The following is an 18315-nucleotide window of genomic DNA, read 5'->3' as shown; positions in this document are numbered from 1 at the left end:
TTTTTTCTTAAAGCTTCTCATGTGGTTCTGATACATAGCCATATTTGGGAAACAGTGCTGTAAGAATGGAGAATCATCAAAGTTTTTTAGTAGAACAACCTGATAATTTGTACTTTATAAAAATTACTCTGGTAGCATTGCAAGGAATCAATATTTTAGTTAGAGGAGATTCTAGAGGGGTAAAAAATGCATAGAATGGTCTAATATCTAGGAAGTATGAGATCAGATGAAAGGAAGGAAAATACTTATTACTTTCATTATGTTCTAGGCCTTGTGATATATACATACTTTATATCCAGAGCTCTGAAGAAAGAGAAACATATATATCAGAAATATTTGTACCCATTACTTTATTTATTTAATATTATCTGTCATTGTTTTTGTTTTAAATATTTGCTTTCTGCTGCTTTCACGTAGTAGCCAAAATAAGACTGTTATGGGGAAAAATGTATGTATCAATGTTTATGAGGCAAGCGATTATTTCATTCATTAGTTATAAGTACTTTTAGGAATATCCAGGTCACTTATTAATTCTGTCATAAATAGAAGTGAGTGGAAAGAATGGTCACTGTCCAAGCATTCAAATCTATGGTCAAGATGTACCATATGGGGCTTCCCTGGTGGCGCAGTGGTTAAGAATCCACCTGCCAATGCAGGGGACATGGGTTCGAGCCCTGGTCCAGGAAGATCCCACATGCACATGCCATGGAGCAACTAAGCCAACGCGCCACAACTACTGAGCCTGCACTCTAGAACCTGCGAGCCACAATTATTGAAGCCCGCACGCCTAGAGCCCATGCTCCACAACAAGAGACACCACCGCAATGAGAAGCCCATGCACTGCAACCAAGAGTAGCCCCCACTCACCGCAACTAGAGAAAAGCCCGCACACAGAAACGAAGACCCAATGCAGCCAGAAACAATAAATAAAATAAAATAAAATAAAATAAAAAGATGTACCATATGCCATATGTACATTGTGAAAACAATTTTGATTTTTAAAAAGTTACTGAAATATACACATAGAAGAAAGTCTACCTTGCTTAACCTTTCTCCTTCTGTGAAGAGCAAACCATGTGTCTGACATCCAAACATAAAACTTCAGACACCTAACTGGCATACAATCCTAGGTGAGTCTGAGTCTTTTTTTAATGTATCTAAAATAATTCCATCTCTAAATATTATGGTTTTATAACTCCTTATGATTCTTTGCTCACTACCCTCTTCCTCTGCAGCTCCAACACAATCAATTACTAAATACTACTTATTCTAACTCATCACACCTTTCACATCTTTCCTCTTCTTTCCATTCCCATTGTCACTACAGTTTAGGTCCTTATTACATAAGAGAGAAATCTACAAAGTTGTCAACTCAGGAAATTGGATATAGCAAGTGCTCCTTAGTGATCATTATTAGATTAACAGAATTTTTTAGAATTCCCGTCTACAAAACCATTCCTATCCAAAGTATCTGACCCACTATCACCAATTTATTTTTTAATGAGATTACAATCAAGTTGGTTTTGTTCTTAATCTCCCCACCTCTTAATTAATGAAAACTGGCTCTTCACAGGCATTTTAAGGACCTCTTTCACATGGCCTCAACTTATCTTTCAAGACCTAAATTCTCACAATCTCCTTTCGTGCACCCTACCATCTCAACTCGATTCCTTGCTGTTCTCTATATATATACTTACAATTTATTTTCTAAACTTTCAGAGCTTTGTTTGCACAGTTTCCTCCTGCCAAATGAGTCATTCTGACCACCTTACACATGCACTTGAAAATAGTGGTCATCCTTCAAAGATCACATGATAGGACTATAATGATGCATGACCCTGTGAGTACATTTAAATTTTGTGCTCTAGGCAATTAACTTGCTTCACCCTGGTCCCAGTTCTATAATATCATCTAAAAATTTTACTTCTTCCACAAACTCTGCCCTGATTCTTCTCAATAAATTGTGATTCCTGTATCTCCTTTAAACCCCCAAAGTATTTCGTATCTCTCCCACGGCTTTACGTCATTTAACAAATTCAACAAATATTTATCAGGCAGCTTGTATGTACCCAGGCACTGATCTAGGAGTTATTTGTAGAGTTTGTGTCCCAGTGAGTTGGAGTAACTGATTCCATTAGCACATTAAGCTTGCTGCCAAGAACAAAATCTTTGTAGGTCTACACATGATACCTACTCAATAAACAGTTATTGAATTCGATTTACAAAAGAGATCTCTACATGCTTTTGTAACTGATGAATTACAACTAAATACAGACATGATTTCTTATTCATTCCATCTTTAAACTTACCTACTAATATCATTGTTGCTTAGGTCAAGCCTTTCCAAAGATTGCAGGAGTGTAATTTCATCTGGAACAGATTTTAACTTGTTATCTCGCAGGTCTAGCACAAGGATAGAATTCAGATGCTTAAGGTGTTCTGCCCCCAACATTTCAATCTGGTTTTCACCTACATGTAATTCCTACAAAAGCAAAGATCAATCATGTGTATTTCTGTACTCAACTTTATACTAGATAATGAAAATAAAATTGAAATCTTGATTTCAAATCATTGAAAAATACATGGAAAATTTTCTAATTACTAAGATGCTTAAATTTTTAATTATATTTAAGTGATCTTACAGTTAAAGAAAAATGACAAAAAGGAAAATTTTCAGGAATTTCCTAGTAATTTAAAAATTAATTAAAGGTTTAAACTGGAAGAAAGTTCAAAGTTTATAAAACCAAAGCAGAGAAATGATTTAGTAGTTACATTTATAGAATTAATAAAAACACAAATCCAAGAACTATACTGATAAAAAATTAAAGTTTTAAAACAAATCAGTACAAGTTTAAAAAGTTATTTATATTATAATAAATGTTTGTTACTCAACATTTTTATTAGTGATTATTATATATACTGATTTCTCACTAGCAGAATCTAAGATTATGAGATAATCTTATTAAATGATAACTTTTTCAGTTATTTATATCATTGTCACCATTCTGTTTAAAAGTAACTCTTGTTTATGGCTTTCTTTGCTGTGTGACAGATTTTAAATTTAATTAGGTCTCATATGTTTATTTTTGTTTTATTTTCATTACTCTAGGGGGTGGGTCAAAAAAGATCTTTTTGTGATTTATGTCAGAGTGTTTTGCCTATCTTTTCCTCCAAGAGTTTTATAGTGTTCAGTCTTACATTTAGGTCTTTAATTCGTTTTGAGTTTATTTTTGTGTATGATGTTAAACTTAAAAGCTTTTGCACAGCAAAGGAAACAATAAATAAGACGAAAAGAGAACCCTCAGAAAGGGAGAAAGTATTTGCAAACAAAGCAACTGACAAAGGATTAATCTCCAAAATATACAAACAGCTCATGTAGCTCAATATTAAAAAAACAAACAACCCAATCAAAGAATGGGCGGAAGACCTAAATAGACGTTTTTCCAAAGAAGACATACAGATGGATGGCCAAGAGGCACATGAAAAGATGCTCAACATCACTAATTATTAGAGAAATGCAAATCAAAACTACAATGAGGTATCATCTCACGTGGGTCAGAATGGCGATCATCAAAAAAAATCTACAAACAATAAATGCTGGAGAGGGTGTGGTGAAAAGGGAACCCTCTTGCACTGTTGGTTGGGAATGCAAATTGATACAGCCACTATGGAGAACAGTATGGAGAGATTCCTTAAAAAACTAAAAATCCAACTACTATATGACCCAGCAATCCCACTACTGGGCATATACCCTGAGAAAACCATAATTCAAAAAGACACATGTACCCCAATATTCATTGCAGCACTATTTACAATAGCCAGGACATGGAAGCAACCTAAATGTCCATCAACAGATGAATGGATAAAGAAGATGTGGTACATATATACAATGGAATATTACTCAGCCATAAAAAGGAACGAAACTGAGTTATTTGTAGTGAGGTGGATGGACCTAGAGTCTGTCATACAGAGTGAAGTAAGTCAGGAAGAAAAAAAACAAGTATCGTATATTAACGCATATGTGTGGAATCTAGAAAAATGGTAGAGATGAACCTATTTGCAGGGCAGCAAGAGATGCAGACATAGAAAATGGACGTGTGGACAGAGGGGGATGGGGGGACAAATTGGGAGATTAGTATTGACATATACACAGTACCATGTGTAAAACTGATAGCTAGTGGGATCCTGCTGTATAGCACAGGGAGCTCAGCTTGGTGCTCTGTGATGACCTAGATGGGTGTGACGGGGTGCGGGGGCTGGGAGAGAGGTCCAAGAGGGAGCAGATATATGCATACATATAGCTGACTCACTTCGCTGTACAGCAGAAAGGAACACAACATTGTAAAGCAACTATACTCAGAAAACAAACAAAAAACAAAACAAACTCAACACTAACGCATAAAAGTATACATACAGAAAGCAAAGCATAGCAAATTTAAATACAATGTTAATGCTATACACTTAATACCAAAAAAAGTAATTAATTTTAAACAGACTTTATGATGAGGTAAACATGAGTTGGCAATTTATAGAATTAGATATGTATTCATTCCTGGTATTCCAGGTTTCCTGCACTATGGTCCCAACTTACTTTGTTAGTCTCATCATCTACCACTTCTCCAGTTATAAACTGCTCTCCAGATGAAACGGACAAATTCTTATTTTTAAAATTGATTACTGCTTTTTTTAAAAAAAATCTATTATTAACAATACCATTAATATATTTAGTCATTAAAATTCTGAAAAATAGGAATATGGGAAAAAATAACACATAACTAATACATATTCTCAATGTAAAATACGTTTAAAATTTCATTTTCATGATTAACTTTCAGAAAATGTATAGTTATTTAATAATCAACTAAATAGTACCTTTAATAATTTACAAGAAGAAAATTCTGGTAGAAAACGTAATTTATTCCTCCGCAAATAAAGCAATTCTAGTGATTCCATGCTAGCCAATTCAGAAGGTATAGTTTCCAAGAGATTTGAATTACAATCCAAATGCTTTAATCCTGTAATATATATTTAGTGAAACACAAAGATATTTTAATAGAGAAAAAATATTGGTTTATAATTGTATATACATTCAAATAATGTGTAAGTAATCATGAGGACTTACAAACCTGTGATGTTCTATACTGCTATAATAATCAAGAATCCTAGAATACCATTGAATTACATAAATGTAAACTAAAAATGTTTTATATTTAGTTATAATTAAAGAGAAACGATATTAAAATCAATGTTTAATAATAGTTCAGGTCATCTTTGTAAAGATTTAAAAAACAAAGTACTCTAGTACTCCTTTAAAGTATGCTAAAATGTATAAACTATATACTATGAGATTATTTCCCTCAGTAATTATACATCTTTAAAAAGAAAAAGTTTAAGGTAAACATACATGCATACTACTCGTATGAAAGAATGTCAAGTAACTCTGGCCAGTAGTAGCTTAGACACATCTGTATTTAAAATAGGCAACTGATGTTCTGTCAAAAACCCATGGATTTCTATGTATTCCCTCTTATTCTTTCATCTACTCATACTGCCTCTCTCCCTGTCTTCTTTCCTTCCTTTCTTCTTCTAATTTTTTTTAAGTTACATTCTTTTGCTAACACCTTAGCTAACACTCTTGATAAGAAGGTATAAGATAGCTCAAGAAGAATGTTCTCACTTGCAGCATCTCTCTCACCTCCTGGATCTTTCTTAAAAGGCAGAACAGAAAACAAAAATGGAAAAAAAGTAAAGGTCTTCTTTCTCTTAAGACTTTAATAAGCAGTTTTCTCCCTAATCCATATTACAGATTCTTCCACTTACAATGGCCACCATATATTTTCCACTATATATTCTCAACCCTATAGTTTGAATAGGCAATATGCATTTTACAACTTTTTTTTCCTGTACTTTGAGCCTGTCAATTTTAACATAATTCAAGACTGAATTATTTCTTTCATGTTTTTTTCAAAGAAGTTAACTGCTTTCCAAAACAAATTTAATAGTACTACTTTCAACTTATAATAATTTATGTATTATTTGGCTAGATCACTGAGAAAAATGTCACAATCTGATCCACCCTAGATCCAATAAATTCTATAAAGCAAGTTTGCTTTAAATTTAGAAACTAGCTTTCACAAGTGTTTCCATCTAAGAGCACTGATTGAGAATAGAAGCAGTACATAGAAGAAAGTGAGGTGGATGGACCTAGAGTCTGTCCTACAGAGTGAAGTAAGTCAGAAAGATAAAAACAAATACCGTATGCTAACGCATATATATGGAATCTAAAAAAAAAAAAATTGGTTCTGATGAACCTAGTTGCAGGGCAGGAATAAAGATGTAGACATAGAGAATGGACTTGAGGACACGGGGTGGGAGGGGGAAGCTGGGGCGAAGTGAGAGTAGCATCGACTTATATACACTACCAAATGTAAAATAGTTAGCTGGTGGGAAGCAGTAGCATGGCACAGGGAGATCAGCTTGGTGCTCTGCGATGACCTAGAGGGCTGGGATAGGGAGGATGGGAGGGAGGCTCAAGAGGGAGGGGATATGGGGACATATGTATGCATATGGCTGATTCACTTTGGTGTACAAGAGAAACTAACACAGTATTGTGAAGCAATTATACTCCAGTAAAGATCTATTTAAAAAAAAATAGATTGTTTATATATGTATAACTTTGCTGTACAGCAGAAATTAACACAACATTGTAAATCAATGATACTTCAATAAAAAATAAATTAAAAAATATGAATAGTAAAAGTGAAAAAAAAGAGCAATGGGGATGGAGTAAGAAGATGCAAATGCTGGCTCTACAATTTACTACATAATTTCTAAGCCTAGGTTTCTGAATCTTTTTTTTTCTTTTTTTCTGAATCTTTAAAATGTAAATAATATGCATCCCTACTAACTTGTAGAACTACTGTGGCAGCAAAATAATATATTTAAAAGTATTCTGAGTTACAAAGAACCATGCAAATGTTAGATACTGTTCTTGGAATCTCATCATGAATAGTGAAATAATAACTAAATGTCCTACTGGTGACAGCTTAAAAGTATCATTGTCATGGCTGAAGGACAGAAAGCATTTGAGCATAATTATATAGTATATTAGAAAAACTGCTGTAAGTTCAAAGTATTTTTCTATTGACTTCAATATTTGCTCCTCTCTCTCAATATTTCTACTCAATCTGTGAAAAAAAAAATGCTTACATACACACTCCAGATATCATACTTTATGTTTAGCTCTACTTTCTGATACCTTTATTGAAAATGGCAAAGGCAAGCAGAGTCAACTACTGGTATCACAACTAAAGGCTCCCCTGAAATGTCAATTCAATTTATGGCAGATTTAATTTATGCATTCCTATTATAAATTACAAATAACCATTAATCTAAAGTAAAACAGCAGTGATCATTTTGTAATGTATAAAAATATCACTATCTTATACACCTGAAATAATATAATATTGTTAGTCAATTATACATTAATTTTTTAAAAAGTCAAACAGCACAATTGTACAAGTTCACTGCAAAATAATCTGTAATCAACTGTACGAAATCACATCTATGACTTCCTCCACAAAAGGGAGGTGTAAAAAAATGAAAAGGCTCATATATGATTAGCAAAAAAGAGTAGTAAGGTCTACAGCTGACACAGTGTGGTCATCAACTAAGAAATAATAATAGTTTGCCTTTAGACAAAAAAAAAAAAAAATCACTATGAAGATTTTGGACTCTAAATCAAGAATTCTAACATGATTAAGTATACTTACTTAAAAGATATTGAAATGTACCTTCAGTTTTTTTTATCCCTTAATATTAGTTCTACAATACACCAAATATAATGGTTCAATGGCAAACTTTAATGGAACCACTAAATTTTAACTTTTTTTTAAAAAAGAATTGACAATTTGGGCAAAACTAGTCTATCTCTTGGCATTATTACTTATGGACCTCAAGGAGGATACAGCTATAACATAACCATGTATCATAGGTGGCATCACCTAGGAAAGGGGAATGACCTCTTAGTAAATGTTGAATAAAATGAATGAAGAGATAGAATAGCTTAAAACCTTAATCAATTTCTCAGGTATACAATATTACCACAATTTATAATCTTATTTTCTTTTTCTCTTTTTGATATGCCAAAGTATTGTTCTGGCAGTAATTCTTTTTTTTATTGTTTTGTTTTATTATTTATTTATTTATGTATTTATTTAGGCTGCACCTAGTCTTAGTTGTGGCACACAGGATCTTAGTTGTGGCATGTGGACTCTTAGTTGCAGCATGCGGACTTCTTAGTTGCGGCATGTGAACTCTTAGTTGCGGCATGCATGCGGGATCTAGGTCCCCAACCAGGGATTGAACCCGGGCCCCCTGCATTGGGAGCACAGAGTCTTACCCACTGGACCATCAGGGAAGTCCCCTGGTGGTAATTCTTTACAAAGTTGCTAGACTACAATGGCCTGGAGAAAATCTAACTAGTGGTTATTGTTTGCATTTACCACCATAAAATCTATTATTTTACTTCTCTGTAACTAACTATAAAAAAATTTATTTTTTTAAATGTAAGTTGCACCAACTTCAAATTTTTTTATTTTTTGAAATAGAGAAGATTTACTTTTCATTCCACTTATTTCTGCAGGCAAACTCTTCAGTTGATTACTGGAAAGATTGAGTTGCAGCAGGCTGGACAGAGAAGCAAAACTAGCAGGAACAGTTGTAAGATGATTGTTCGAAAGATCCTTTAAAAAGAGAAAGACAAAGCGAATGAATGAACAAGTAAATAAAAAAAGAAAGGATCCCTAGGGGAGTTTCAGAATTTTGAGGGCACTGCAACATTAAAAAAACTATTTACAGATGATATGTTTTGTAACTCTCATTCACTGACAATTTCACAGATCATCATTCATTACCTCAATATACTCTGTGGGCCTACTATGTGCCTAATAGTGTAGCAGAGAGGAATTAAAATGAATTCTGACTTCAAAAATACTTTACACAAAGGTTTCTGTTAATATTAAGTCATGCTGTATCATGTTATCATGTTTTCAAAAAAATATCTATTTTTTTCAACCAATATTTGTTGAGTACCTATGATAAATCAGGCAAACTGTATGGTTAAACTGTAATATGAAATGAAAAACATCTTTGCAAGAAAGAAAAATTCTTGGAAGAAAAAAAAGTAAGCTGAAAAAAAATGGCCATTTTAATTTGGGAGGAAAAAAATATTCCCTCTTGGTTCTGCTGACCTCAGCAAGTCTGCTTTAACTAAGTACAGAAGTCTACTCTACTCTCTAGTTTTCACTCATTCAAGCTTGCCTAATTAATCTCTATACCTTGATGTTGCTTTAAGTCTTTGTTTCTGTTTTGTCTTTTATGACAGAATATTTTTTTGACACTCCCTTTAAAAGACAATGTTATGAATCAGGTATTCTTCTTACAACATTCAAATCAGATATAAGTACTACACCAGCTATCATCAAACTGTTAGGTAAGGCAAGTGGCAACAATGAATAAGAAAAAAATGACTTAAAGGAACTGTTCTCTGAAGACTATGATTTAGTCTAACATTAAACAACTGTAACTCCAAATAAATTAAGACTGAAAAAGGAAAAATGCTAGATCAGTGTTTTTAAAACATACTGTTATTATAACAACATAAAATAACATTATCATAATCTACAACATCAATATAAAATATACAACTCAAATACTCTAAGGTCTAAGAATCAACAAATTACTAATAAATAAATATTTAGTAATATCAAAAGTTACTGACACTAAATGCAATGTAGTATTCTGGATTGGATCCTGGAACAAAAAAAAGGACATTGGTAGAAAAACTGGGAAAATATAAAATCTGTAGTTTAGATAGTAATATTGTACCAATGTTAATTTCTTAGTTTTTACAAATATCCCATAGTTATGTAAAATGTTCGCCCATTAGGGCTTCCCTGGTGGCGCAGTGGTTGAGAGTCCGCCTGCCGATGCAGGGGACATGGGTTCGTGCCCCGGTCCGGGAAGATCCCACATGCCGCGGAGCGGCTGGGCCCGTGGGCCACGGCCGCTGAGCCTGCGCATCCGGAGCCTGTGCTCCACAATGGGAGAGGCCACAGCAGTGAGAGGCCCGCGTACCGCAAAAAAAAAAAAAAAAGTTTGCCCATTAAGGTGGGTGAAGGATATATGGGATCTCTCTGTACTATCTTTACAACTTTTCTGTAAATCTAAAATTATTCCAATATCAAAAGCTAAAAATAAAAAAAGTTTCTGATAAAGAGACGATTCGCAAATTCTTAAGAAGTTTTAAAGAACCCAAAACAACAGAATTGCTAATAAATATTTAATTACTACAGTTAATAACTAAATTAGATATAAAATAAGTACAGTGCATATAAATTAATCATTATTTATGCTAAGTCATTTCTTCATTATTTATTTAGTACCATTGTGTTAAGCAGTTTTTATATAACTTTAAGAAATATTACTAGCTTAAATTATTATAGATCTTTTACTTTTAATGTTTTAATATATTGTTGCTCACATTTATGATTTATTTGATAATGAGTCCTTAAGAACACAGTTCTCAGCTGAAGCATCCTTTCATTATGCAATGACTATCTGGGAACCCATAAGGAAAGTTTATTAGGTTTCCTTTAAGCTTTCTACTAGTTTTTTTTTCTTCTTCTTTTTAAATCAATTGCTGTCTTTTACCAGCAAATTTTATAAGGAAATCAGATGGCTCCTTCCTTTACCACTCATTTCACCTACCTATGCCTTTTACTTTCCAAACCTTATTTCCAATCTGATCAGATTGAAAAACAAAGAGCTACTGAAGAAATGGTTGAAGAGAGTATGTACTTTGATTTCAAACACTGGTGCAGATGGGTGGAATATCAAGAAAAAAATAAGTAAAAGAAGCAATTTTTCCTTGAATAAAAAATAAACTTTAAGGCTAAGATAACTAATGAGTTTTTCAAAACATGTAATTGTGACTAGAACAAGAATGTAACATGAAATAACTATGTGGGGTAGAGATTTATATTAGAACATCTGATCGAATACAGCTGAAGTCTTTCAGATAGGATACCTTACAGTAGAGTCTTACTTCTTCCGTGGTAAAGTGGGGGAACAAAAAAAAGGATACACTTTGAAGTCAGATTATTTTATGTTAAATTCCTAAATTCCTTACATATTAGTTATATGACTTTGGATGAGTTATTCTTTTGTTTTTTACAAGTCTTAGTTTCTTATCTGTAATGGGGATAAAACTATCTACTTTGCTATGTGTTATAGCAAAGTAATATGTAATATACTATATGTATAGCAAATATAGTAATATGCTATAGGTATAGCAAAGTGCCTATTGTTTGTATTATTCTTAACAATATGACTAAAATAATACTTGCATTGCTTTATGGTTATCTCTATTTAAGATGTGAAATGGATAGAATAAAAATTTTTACTAAGAAATATGGCAATTTTGAAAAATAGGGTAGAAAAAACAGGCCCTGAAGGCATTATCTGGACACTCAGAGGACAAAAGGGCCATAAGGGCTACAGAGGAGGAAATGAAAATGGAGATAAAAAAGGGAATTGGTATACACTAAAAACACCTTTCCTCTATGCTAAGCCATAAAAGCCTCTGAATAACAAAGTCATCCTCAATGGCTCCTTTCCCAAACTCTATTCCTAAATTAAAATCTAAGGTGATTTCCTTCATAAGAAAAACGTAAGAAAATCAAATTTACAATTACTAATTTAGCATTCTAATTGTAATTCACTGTTTCTGATAATCTAGTCATACAATCAGCTGCCCATGTAACCATGATTTCAATCATACATCCAATTTTTCAGCCTAATAAAAAATCCCACCAGCCCCAAATTATATAAATATTGCAAAATCAAAACTTACTAAATCTTCTAAGTTGGAAAGTTGTTCAAATCCCCTTGGTATGCAAGTTAGTTCATTATGCTGGAGATATAGGCCCTTCAGGTTTCTTAGATTTGTAATTTCTTCAGGGAGTATTTTCAGATTGTTATGGCTATTGATTGATAAAACAAATGCTGAACAATTTGGTGACAACACAATAAATATTTATAAAGGCATTTTTGCTAATCAACTACCTGGGCTCATTAAAAAAAATGAAGTAAGGTTACTAATTTTAAGTACTTACAAACTTTACATCCTAAAAGTACACACCCATTAAAATGACAGCAATCTAAAGTAATCAAATTGAGAGTTTCAAAGAAATAAAGGTTTTTAACCAAACATATAATTTGTGAACTTTTGATTGGTTCCTTTTAATCAACTTGATTTTACATATAAATGAATACCTTGGGCTATAATTTTTACACTGCATATGAGGTTTAGAATTTTGACAAAGATGTGCACATACAGACACGACAATGAAGTCACATTTTACATGGGGATTAGGTTTCAACATAGCACTCAAGACAAAAATAGCTATTTCTGTTTGAGGGCCTGGCATGTCCAGATGAATGCAATATGCAACTCCAGTCTTATTTTTCACCAAATAAGGACTGTTATTTGAGGAACTGTTCTCCCTCAAACCAGTTAACTCCAGAAAACTGCAACTTTATCATGCTGTGATAGATAGATTTATATCTATTTTATAAGCCCCAGCTTTTCAAACTATGTTTTGAACACTTAAACTTTTTCATTTTTTTCTCCTAAATTAAATCTTCCCTAATCCCTTTCCCCCTGTGTATATATAACATATAAGGCAGTTATTTTTCTTGAAAGTCTGAGTGTGTACTGAAGGGCAAAGAGTTACCTAGGGCCTTAGCCACCTGGCTTCCCATGTACATATCAGTGAGTACCAGACGCATACCCATGGAATCCCAGGAGTCCTCAGAAAAGTTTAAAAACTACTAATATCGAAAACATGAAATTTTCCTCATATAACCACTAAAAATTATTTCATAAAAATAAAAAGTATTTTTAAAAAAATCAACTGGCCTTAAATTTGTAAAACCAGAAAACATGCAGGCAATTCTAAAACAAAAAATAAAATAATCTGAGAATTAAAACTTAAAATTATTATTCTGCTTAATCACTTTCTGAGGTAATACAAAACATTTTTTACATGTTAGAAAAAGTGTTTGAAAAAAAAAATTTTTAAATGTTAGATTTACACCCTTATACTAGCAATACTGAAATAAGTTTAAATTTTACCTGACATTAAGTTTCTGAAGATTTTCTAACTCTCTTAGAGCAGAAGGAAGGGATGTCAGCTGATTATCATGTATCTAAAAGTTATTAAAAGACACAGTCAATATCTTAGTCTTATAATTAACCATGAGCTTTGCTATTGTACAATATTCTCTGATGATAGTCTCATTATTCTAGCTCAAAAGCATAGCTGGGCTATTGGTAATTTGTTTTGAGTATAGAAAAGAAAAAGGAGCTTGAAATTGACCAAACTGCTGCTAATAAATCATGAAGTGATAAGAGATCAATTTTAAAATACTACAGTTAAAAAAAAAACAAACTTCCCCTCACTGAGTGGAACTTCAATCTCAAATGAGAGATGACAAGGTCAGAAACTAACAGCCCTCTGATGGTATGATTTATGTCAACATTTACAAAAAATAAATGAGGAGGGAGACTTCTCTCATGTTCTTACAGAATCATATTGCTTTCAAGGTACATGGAACCTTTAAGAGAACACTTATGCCAATTCATTCATTTAACAAATGAAGAAAACAAAAACTTCTCTAGAAATCTGACTACATCCAACTTTTTCAGACATGAAATGGAAGATTTTTGATGATCCTAAGTAAAGTATATCAGAAGTCTGTAGATTATGAAATAAACTACTCATGACATGGCAACTAGGGATTAAAAACAGTCCCTGGGCTTCCCTGGTGGCGCAGTGGTTGAGAGTCCACCTGCCGATGCTAGGGGACGCAGGTTCGTGCCCCGGTCCGGGAGGATCCCAGGAGATAGGTACAATAGTGGGCGGTGTCTGCTGTGAAAACTCGGGAACAGTTTAAGTGTGTATCAGTAGGAGCATGGATAAAACGTGCATAGGGATAACAAACCCCGTGCTCATACATTGGCAATGAAATGAAATGAATGAATGAAAGTTAGGAGTCGTGGGCAGGAATTTTCACTTACATCTGAAAGATCTGCTTTACAAAGGCTGAGGAAACTTGGGAAATTTTAGCCTTTATACGAAATGGGGGGATTGGGGTGGGTACATGGGTGCTTCTCAGCTTTTCTATACTTACCGTTTATTTGAAATATTTCATGAAAGAAAGAGATAGGGACCCTGAGTCCTCACTCAACCCCCCCCCCACTCCTCTGCCCTGATTAAAAAAAAGAAACCAAAGAAAAACAAGTGTCATAATATACGGTATGACACTTGCTGTTGTACGGAATGCTAACACATATACACGGAACCTAAAAAAAAAAAAAAAAACATACTCCCTGAATAAACATACAAAAATTTAAGCCCAATAATTCAAGTCAGTCTTGGAGATAAGTTACCAAAACCCCCCCCCCCAAAACCAAAAAAAAAAGAACCAAAAACAAAAAACAAAACAATATTAAATACTTGCTTTAACACCTACAATAATAATGATGATAAAAATAATAGCAATAGGGCTTCCCTGGTGGCGCAGTGGTTGGGAGTCCACCTGCCGATGCAGGGTACACGGGTTAGTGCCCCGGTCCGGGAAGATCCCACATGCCACGGAGCGTCTGGGCCCATGAGCCGTGGCCGCTGAGCCTGCGTGTCCGCAGCCTCCGCAACGGGAGAGGCCACAACAGTAAGAGGCCCGCGTACCGCAGGAAAAAAAAAAAAGTAATAATAGCAATAAAAAAAAAGACGAGCAGCAGCAACCACTTGTTAAATACCAATTCTGTCTGTAGGCATTAACTCATTTAATTCAAAGAACAATTTTTAAAAACAGATAGTAGTACCAGTCTCAGTTTATAAATGTGGAAACTGAAGCACAAAGAGGTAACTTTCCTGAGATCACACAGCTATCAAGTGGCAGAGTCAAAATTTGAAGCCTGATGTTCTGACTCTGCACTCAACCATTATGCTATGCCGAACACAGTAATTTGTTATTCTTCCTTGCACTCTACCGGTTGAACATGGGTCTTCTATTTCTCAAAGCCTAAATTTAGCTTTAGAGTCTCTTCAGACGAAGATCCATATTTATAATCAGTCAACTTACATCAAGAACAGTCAGTGCAGGAAGGAGACGGAGGTCATCAGTAAGTGACTGAAGTTTATTGTTTGATATGATTAGTTTGGTCAAATCTGTCTGTTCCCACCATCGCTCAGTAGCACTGAATGAAAGATTCTGATTAGCTTCTTCAGGGATATCCACATTTATTCTCCAAACACACTGAGGCACTATTTCCACCACCACCACACCAAAAAAAAAAAAAAAAGAAGGGAGATACTAAGTACACATGTTTACAACAGCTATTCTGCTTATCTACTGAAAAGAAGTTTCTGAAACACTAAAAAAACACTTTCAAATAAATCAAACAAATAGCAATGAATTACAACTACATTACAGTGGAAGTTGATTTTATTCTAAAACAGAATATTGGATACGTATTTTTCATATTAGATCTCACTCTTATCTTCATTCAACTATATTTACTATATACCTTCCCTGCACAGCACATAGTGGTTAGATATACAAGACAAATAAAGAATGGGCTCTACCATTATGCTACCATAACAAAGAACGTATGGAAATCAACATTTAAACTAACTCATTTATATCTCATAGCAACTCCATGAGGTAGGTGTTATTTTCACTTTACAGATGAGAAAAATGGGGCACAGAGAATGTATCATTTACCCAGAGTTATATAGCTAGATGGGATTTAAACCCTGGAAAAACTAAATTGTCTTGCTTCTCAGTGAATATTTGTAAGGTATATCTGACTCTGGTAGCTGCTTTCTATTTTATCTGACGTGCAATTGTATTTCTTATCCCATCACACAACATTGTATTACTTCTGTTGCAGCATATACAGCAATTCCTTTGACACTGCAAATAAGACTGTTCAAGTTAAACAGAAAGAGTCCAGGTTTATCACTATAACACTTGAAGCTCTAGAAAATATTAACTTGCTCTAGTGCTATAGCAGAACTATTTTAAATAGTCCTTCATTCCTTGATACCAGTAGGACGATATATGGGTATGATCTAGAACTTTAGCTAATATTAATCAAGGCAACCATTGGTTATGCCTTACAGTTACTATCATTTTAAAATGACATTAAATGGAAAGGTGTGGTCAAAGTTTCACGTTCAGGACACAATCAGATCAAGTAATCCAATACAATGGTTTTACAGAAGCAAAGCAAAGTTCCTGAAATCCGTTCACTCAAAAAAAATGAGGTACCTATATTTGTATTAGAATAAATTATAAGATCCCTTTCCTACCCTTCTCTCTGCCTAAGCAATCTGCATTTCTCTACTCTTCTATCAATTAATCCCCAGCAAATGGGAATAAAACAGGATGAAAATCCACCCATGTTTATGGACAGAGGTTTATTTTTAAAGCAAAGCAAAGAAGCCACTCTTTCTCTTTCCAACTCTTTGAGCACAAAAGCAGTATAAAATGTATCTTCACTGTTGTTGTTATTATTATTTTGGTGGGTAGATATGGATGACTGAGTGGGAATGAGAAACACACATCAGCCCAGCACTAGCACGTGAAGTTACTGACACCAAATGAGTCAATAGAAATGGGTACATTTATGTATTTGACTAAAAATCAATGTTACCCTTAAGCAAAAATAAGTTACAAATGTGCCATACCAATTTGGCTCACCAACAAAAAGCTCCAGAATAAGAACAACAACAACAAAAAACAAGGCAAGACAAAACAATACAAAACAAAACAAAAATGTATGGAAGAAGCTATGTGATATGCACAAGTCTACTCCTAAAGAAAATATGTAGAGCATTGTGCATATATTTTTCTCTTTAACACCTACATGTACATAGGTACATTAAGACGATTATACTTAAAAGGCAATGTAATAGAAAATATCTTCTTTTGTGAGGAAGGTGGAGAACACAAGAAATTTGTATACAACACAACAAAAATATCTGCTACCCATGAACTACACTAAATGAATGTTACAATTTTATCATTATTACTTCAGATATTTTGGTTAACCAAATTTGTCTTTGGAGGAACTATCACGGGATGGATAATTGTTGATACTATACTGCTGTTATTAAATATGTATCAATTTGCTTTTCCATAAACACTGACTTACTGCCCATTCTTTTCCCCATTGTTTGTGAAATATCTCAATTTCTTCAAGAGTTTATAGCACCAAGATTCATGTCACTTTTCTTCTCTCCCCACAAATATGAAGAACCACTGAAAGGTATATTGTCCTAATTATTGAGGAATTCAGTGGAGCCATCCTAAAAGTAGCTTACCAATTCACAAAACAGAAACTACCAGGTAAAAAATAAATGTCAATAGGCATATAAATGTGAAAAAAAATTACTATGGAGTTAGATTTATTTGCTTTATGTAATTTTTAAAGTTATATGTCAAATATATACATAAATTAAAAAATAGTATAATGAAATAATGCTCCACGTACCCACCGCCCACATTTAACAGTTATCAACTCATGGCCAATCTTGCTCATATATAGTCCCATCTCACAATGATCTAGACTACAATCTTAGGAAGACAGAAAAGTACAAAGTAAACCCAAAGTAAACAAAAAAAGAGTAGAAATCAATGACATAGAAAACAAATATGGTAATAGATAAAAAGCAATAAAACCAATACCCAGTTCTTTGAAAGTGGGAATATCATTACCAATCTTACAGATGTTAAGAGGATAAGGGAAGGGGCTTCCCTGGTGGCGCAGTGAAGAATCCGCCTGCCAGTACAGGGGACATGGGTTCGAGCCCTGGTCCGGGAAGATCCCACATGCCATGGAGCAACTAAGCCTGTGCACAACTACTAAGCCTGTGCTCTAGAGCCCATGAGCTACAACACTGAGCCCGTGAGCCACAACTAATGAGCCTGTGTTCCACAACTACTGAAGCCCGTGCCTAGAACCCATGCTCTGCAACAAGAGAAGCCACCACAGTGAGAAGCCCGTGCACAATGAAAAGTATCCCCTCCCACCCCACTCACTGCAACTAGAGAAAGCCACGTGCAGCAACGAAGACCCTAAAAATAAATAAATAAATTTATTTTTTAAAAAAAGGATAAGGGAATATGATGAACAACTTTATATCCATACATTCAACAACTTAGAGGATATGGACAAATTCC

The 18315-nt window shown here is 33.9% G+C and overlaps 1 protein-coding gene across 1 annotated transcript in view; it reads right to left on the bottom strand.

Moving 5' to 3' along the window:
- Nucleotides 1-18315, bottom strand: part of LRRC40 (leucine rich repeat containing 40) — a 57229-nt gene that overhangs the window by 22013 nt on the left and 16901 nt on the right. The window contains exons 2-7 of the mRNA XM_007471648.1: nucleotides 15211-15392; nucleotides 13199-13272; nucleotides 11915-12044; nucleotides 8621-8744; nucleotides 4873-5015; nucleotides 2310-2482 (exon numbers count right to left, since the gene is read on the bottom strand). Coding sequence (XP_007471710.1) covers nucleotides 2310-2482; nucleotides 4873-5015; nucleotides 8621-8744; nucleotides 11915-12044; nucleotides 13199-13272; nucleotides 15211-15392 — 826 coding nt within the window. The remainder of the gene's footprint in view (nucleotides 1-2309; nucleotides 2483-4872; nucleotides 5016-8620; nucleotides 8745-11914; nucleotides 12045-13198; nucleotides 13273-15210; nucleotides 15393-18315) is intronic.

Source organism: Lipotes vexillifer, unplaced genomic scaffold (assembly GCF_000442215.2).
Source record: "Lipotes vexillifer unplaced genomic scaffold, Lipotes_vexillifer_v1.1 scaffold461, whole genome shotgun sequence".
Lineage (NCBI taxonomy): Eukaryota > Metazoa > Chordata > Mammalia > Artiodactyla > Lipotidae > Lipotes > Lipotes vexillifer.
Note: the sequence above shows the minus strand (reverse complement) of the source record. Positions and strands in the feature narration are given on the sequence as shown.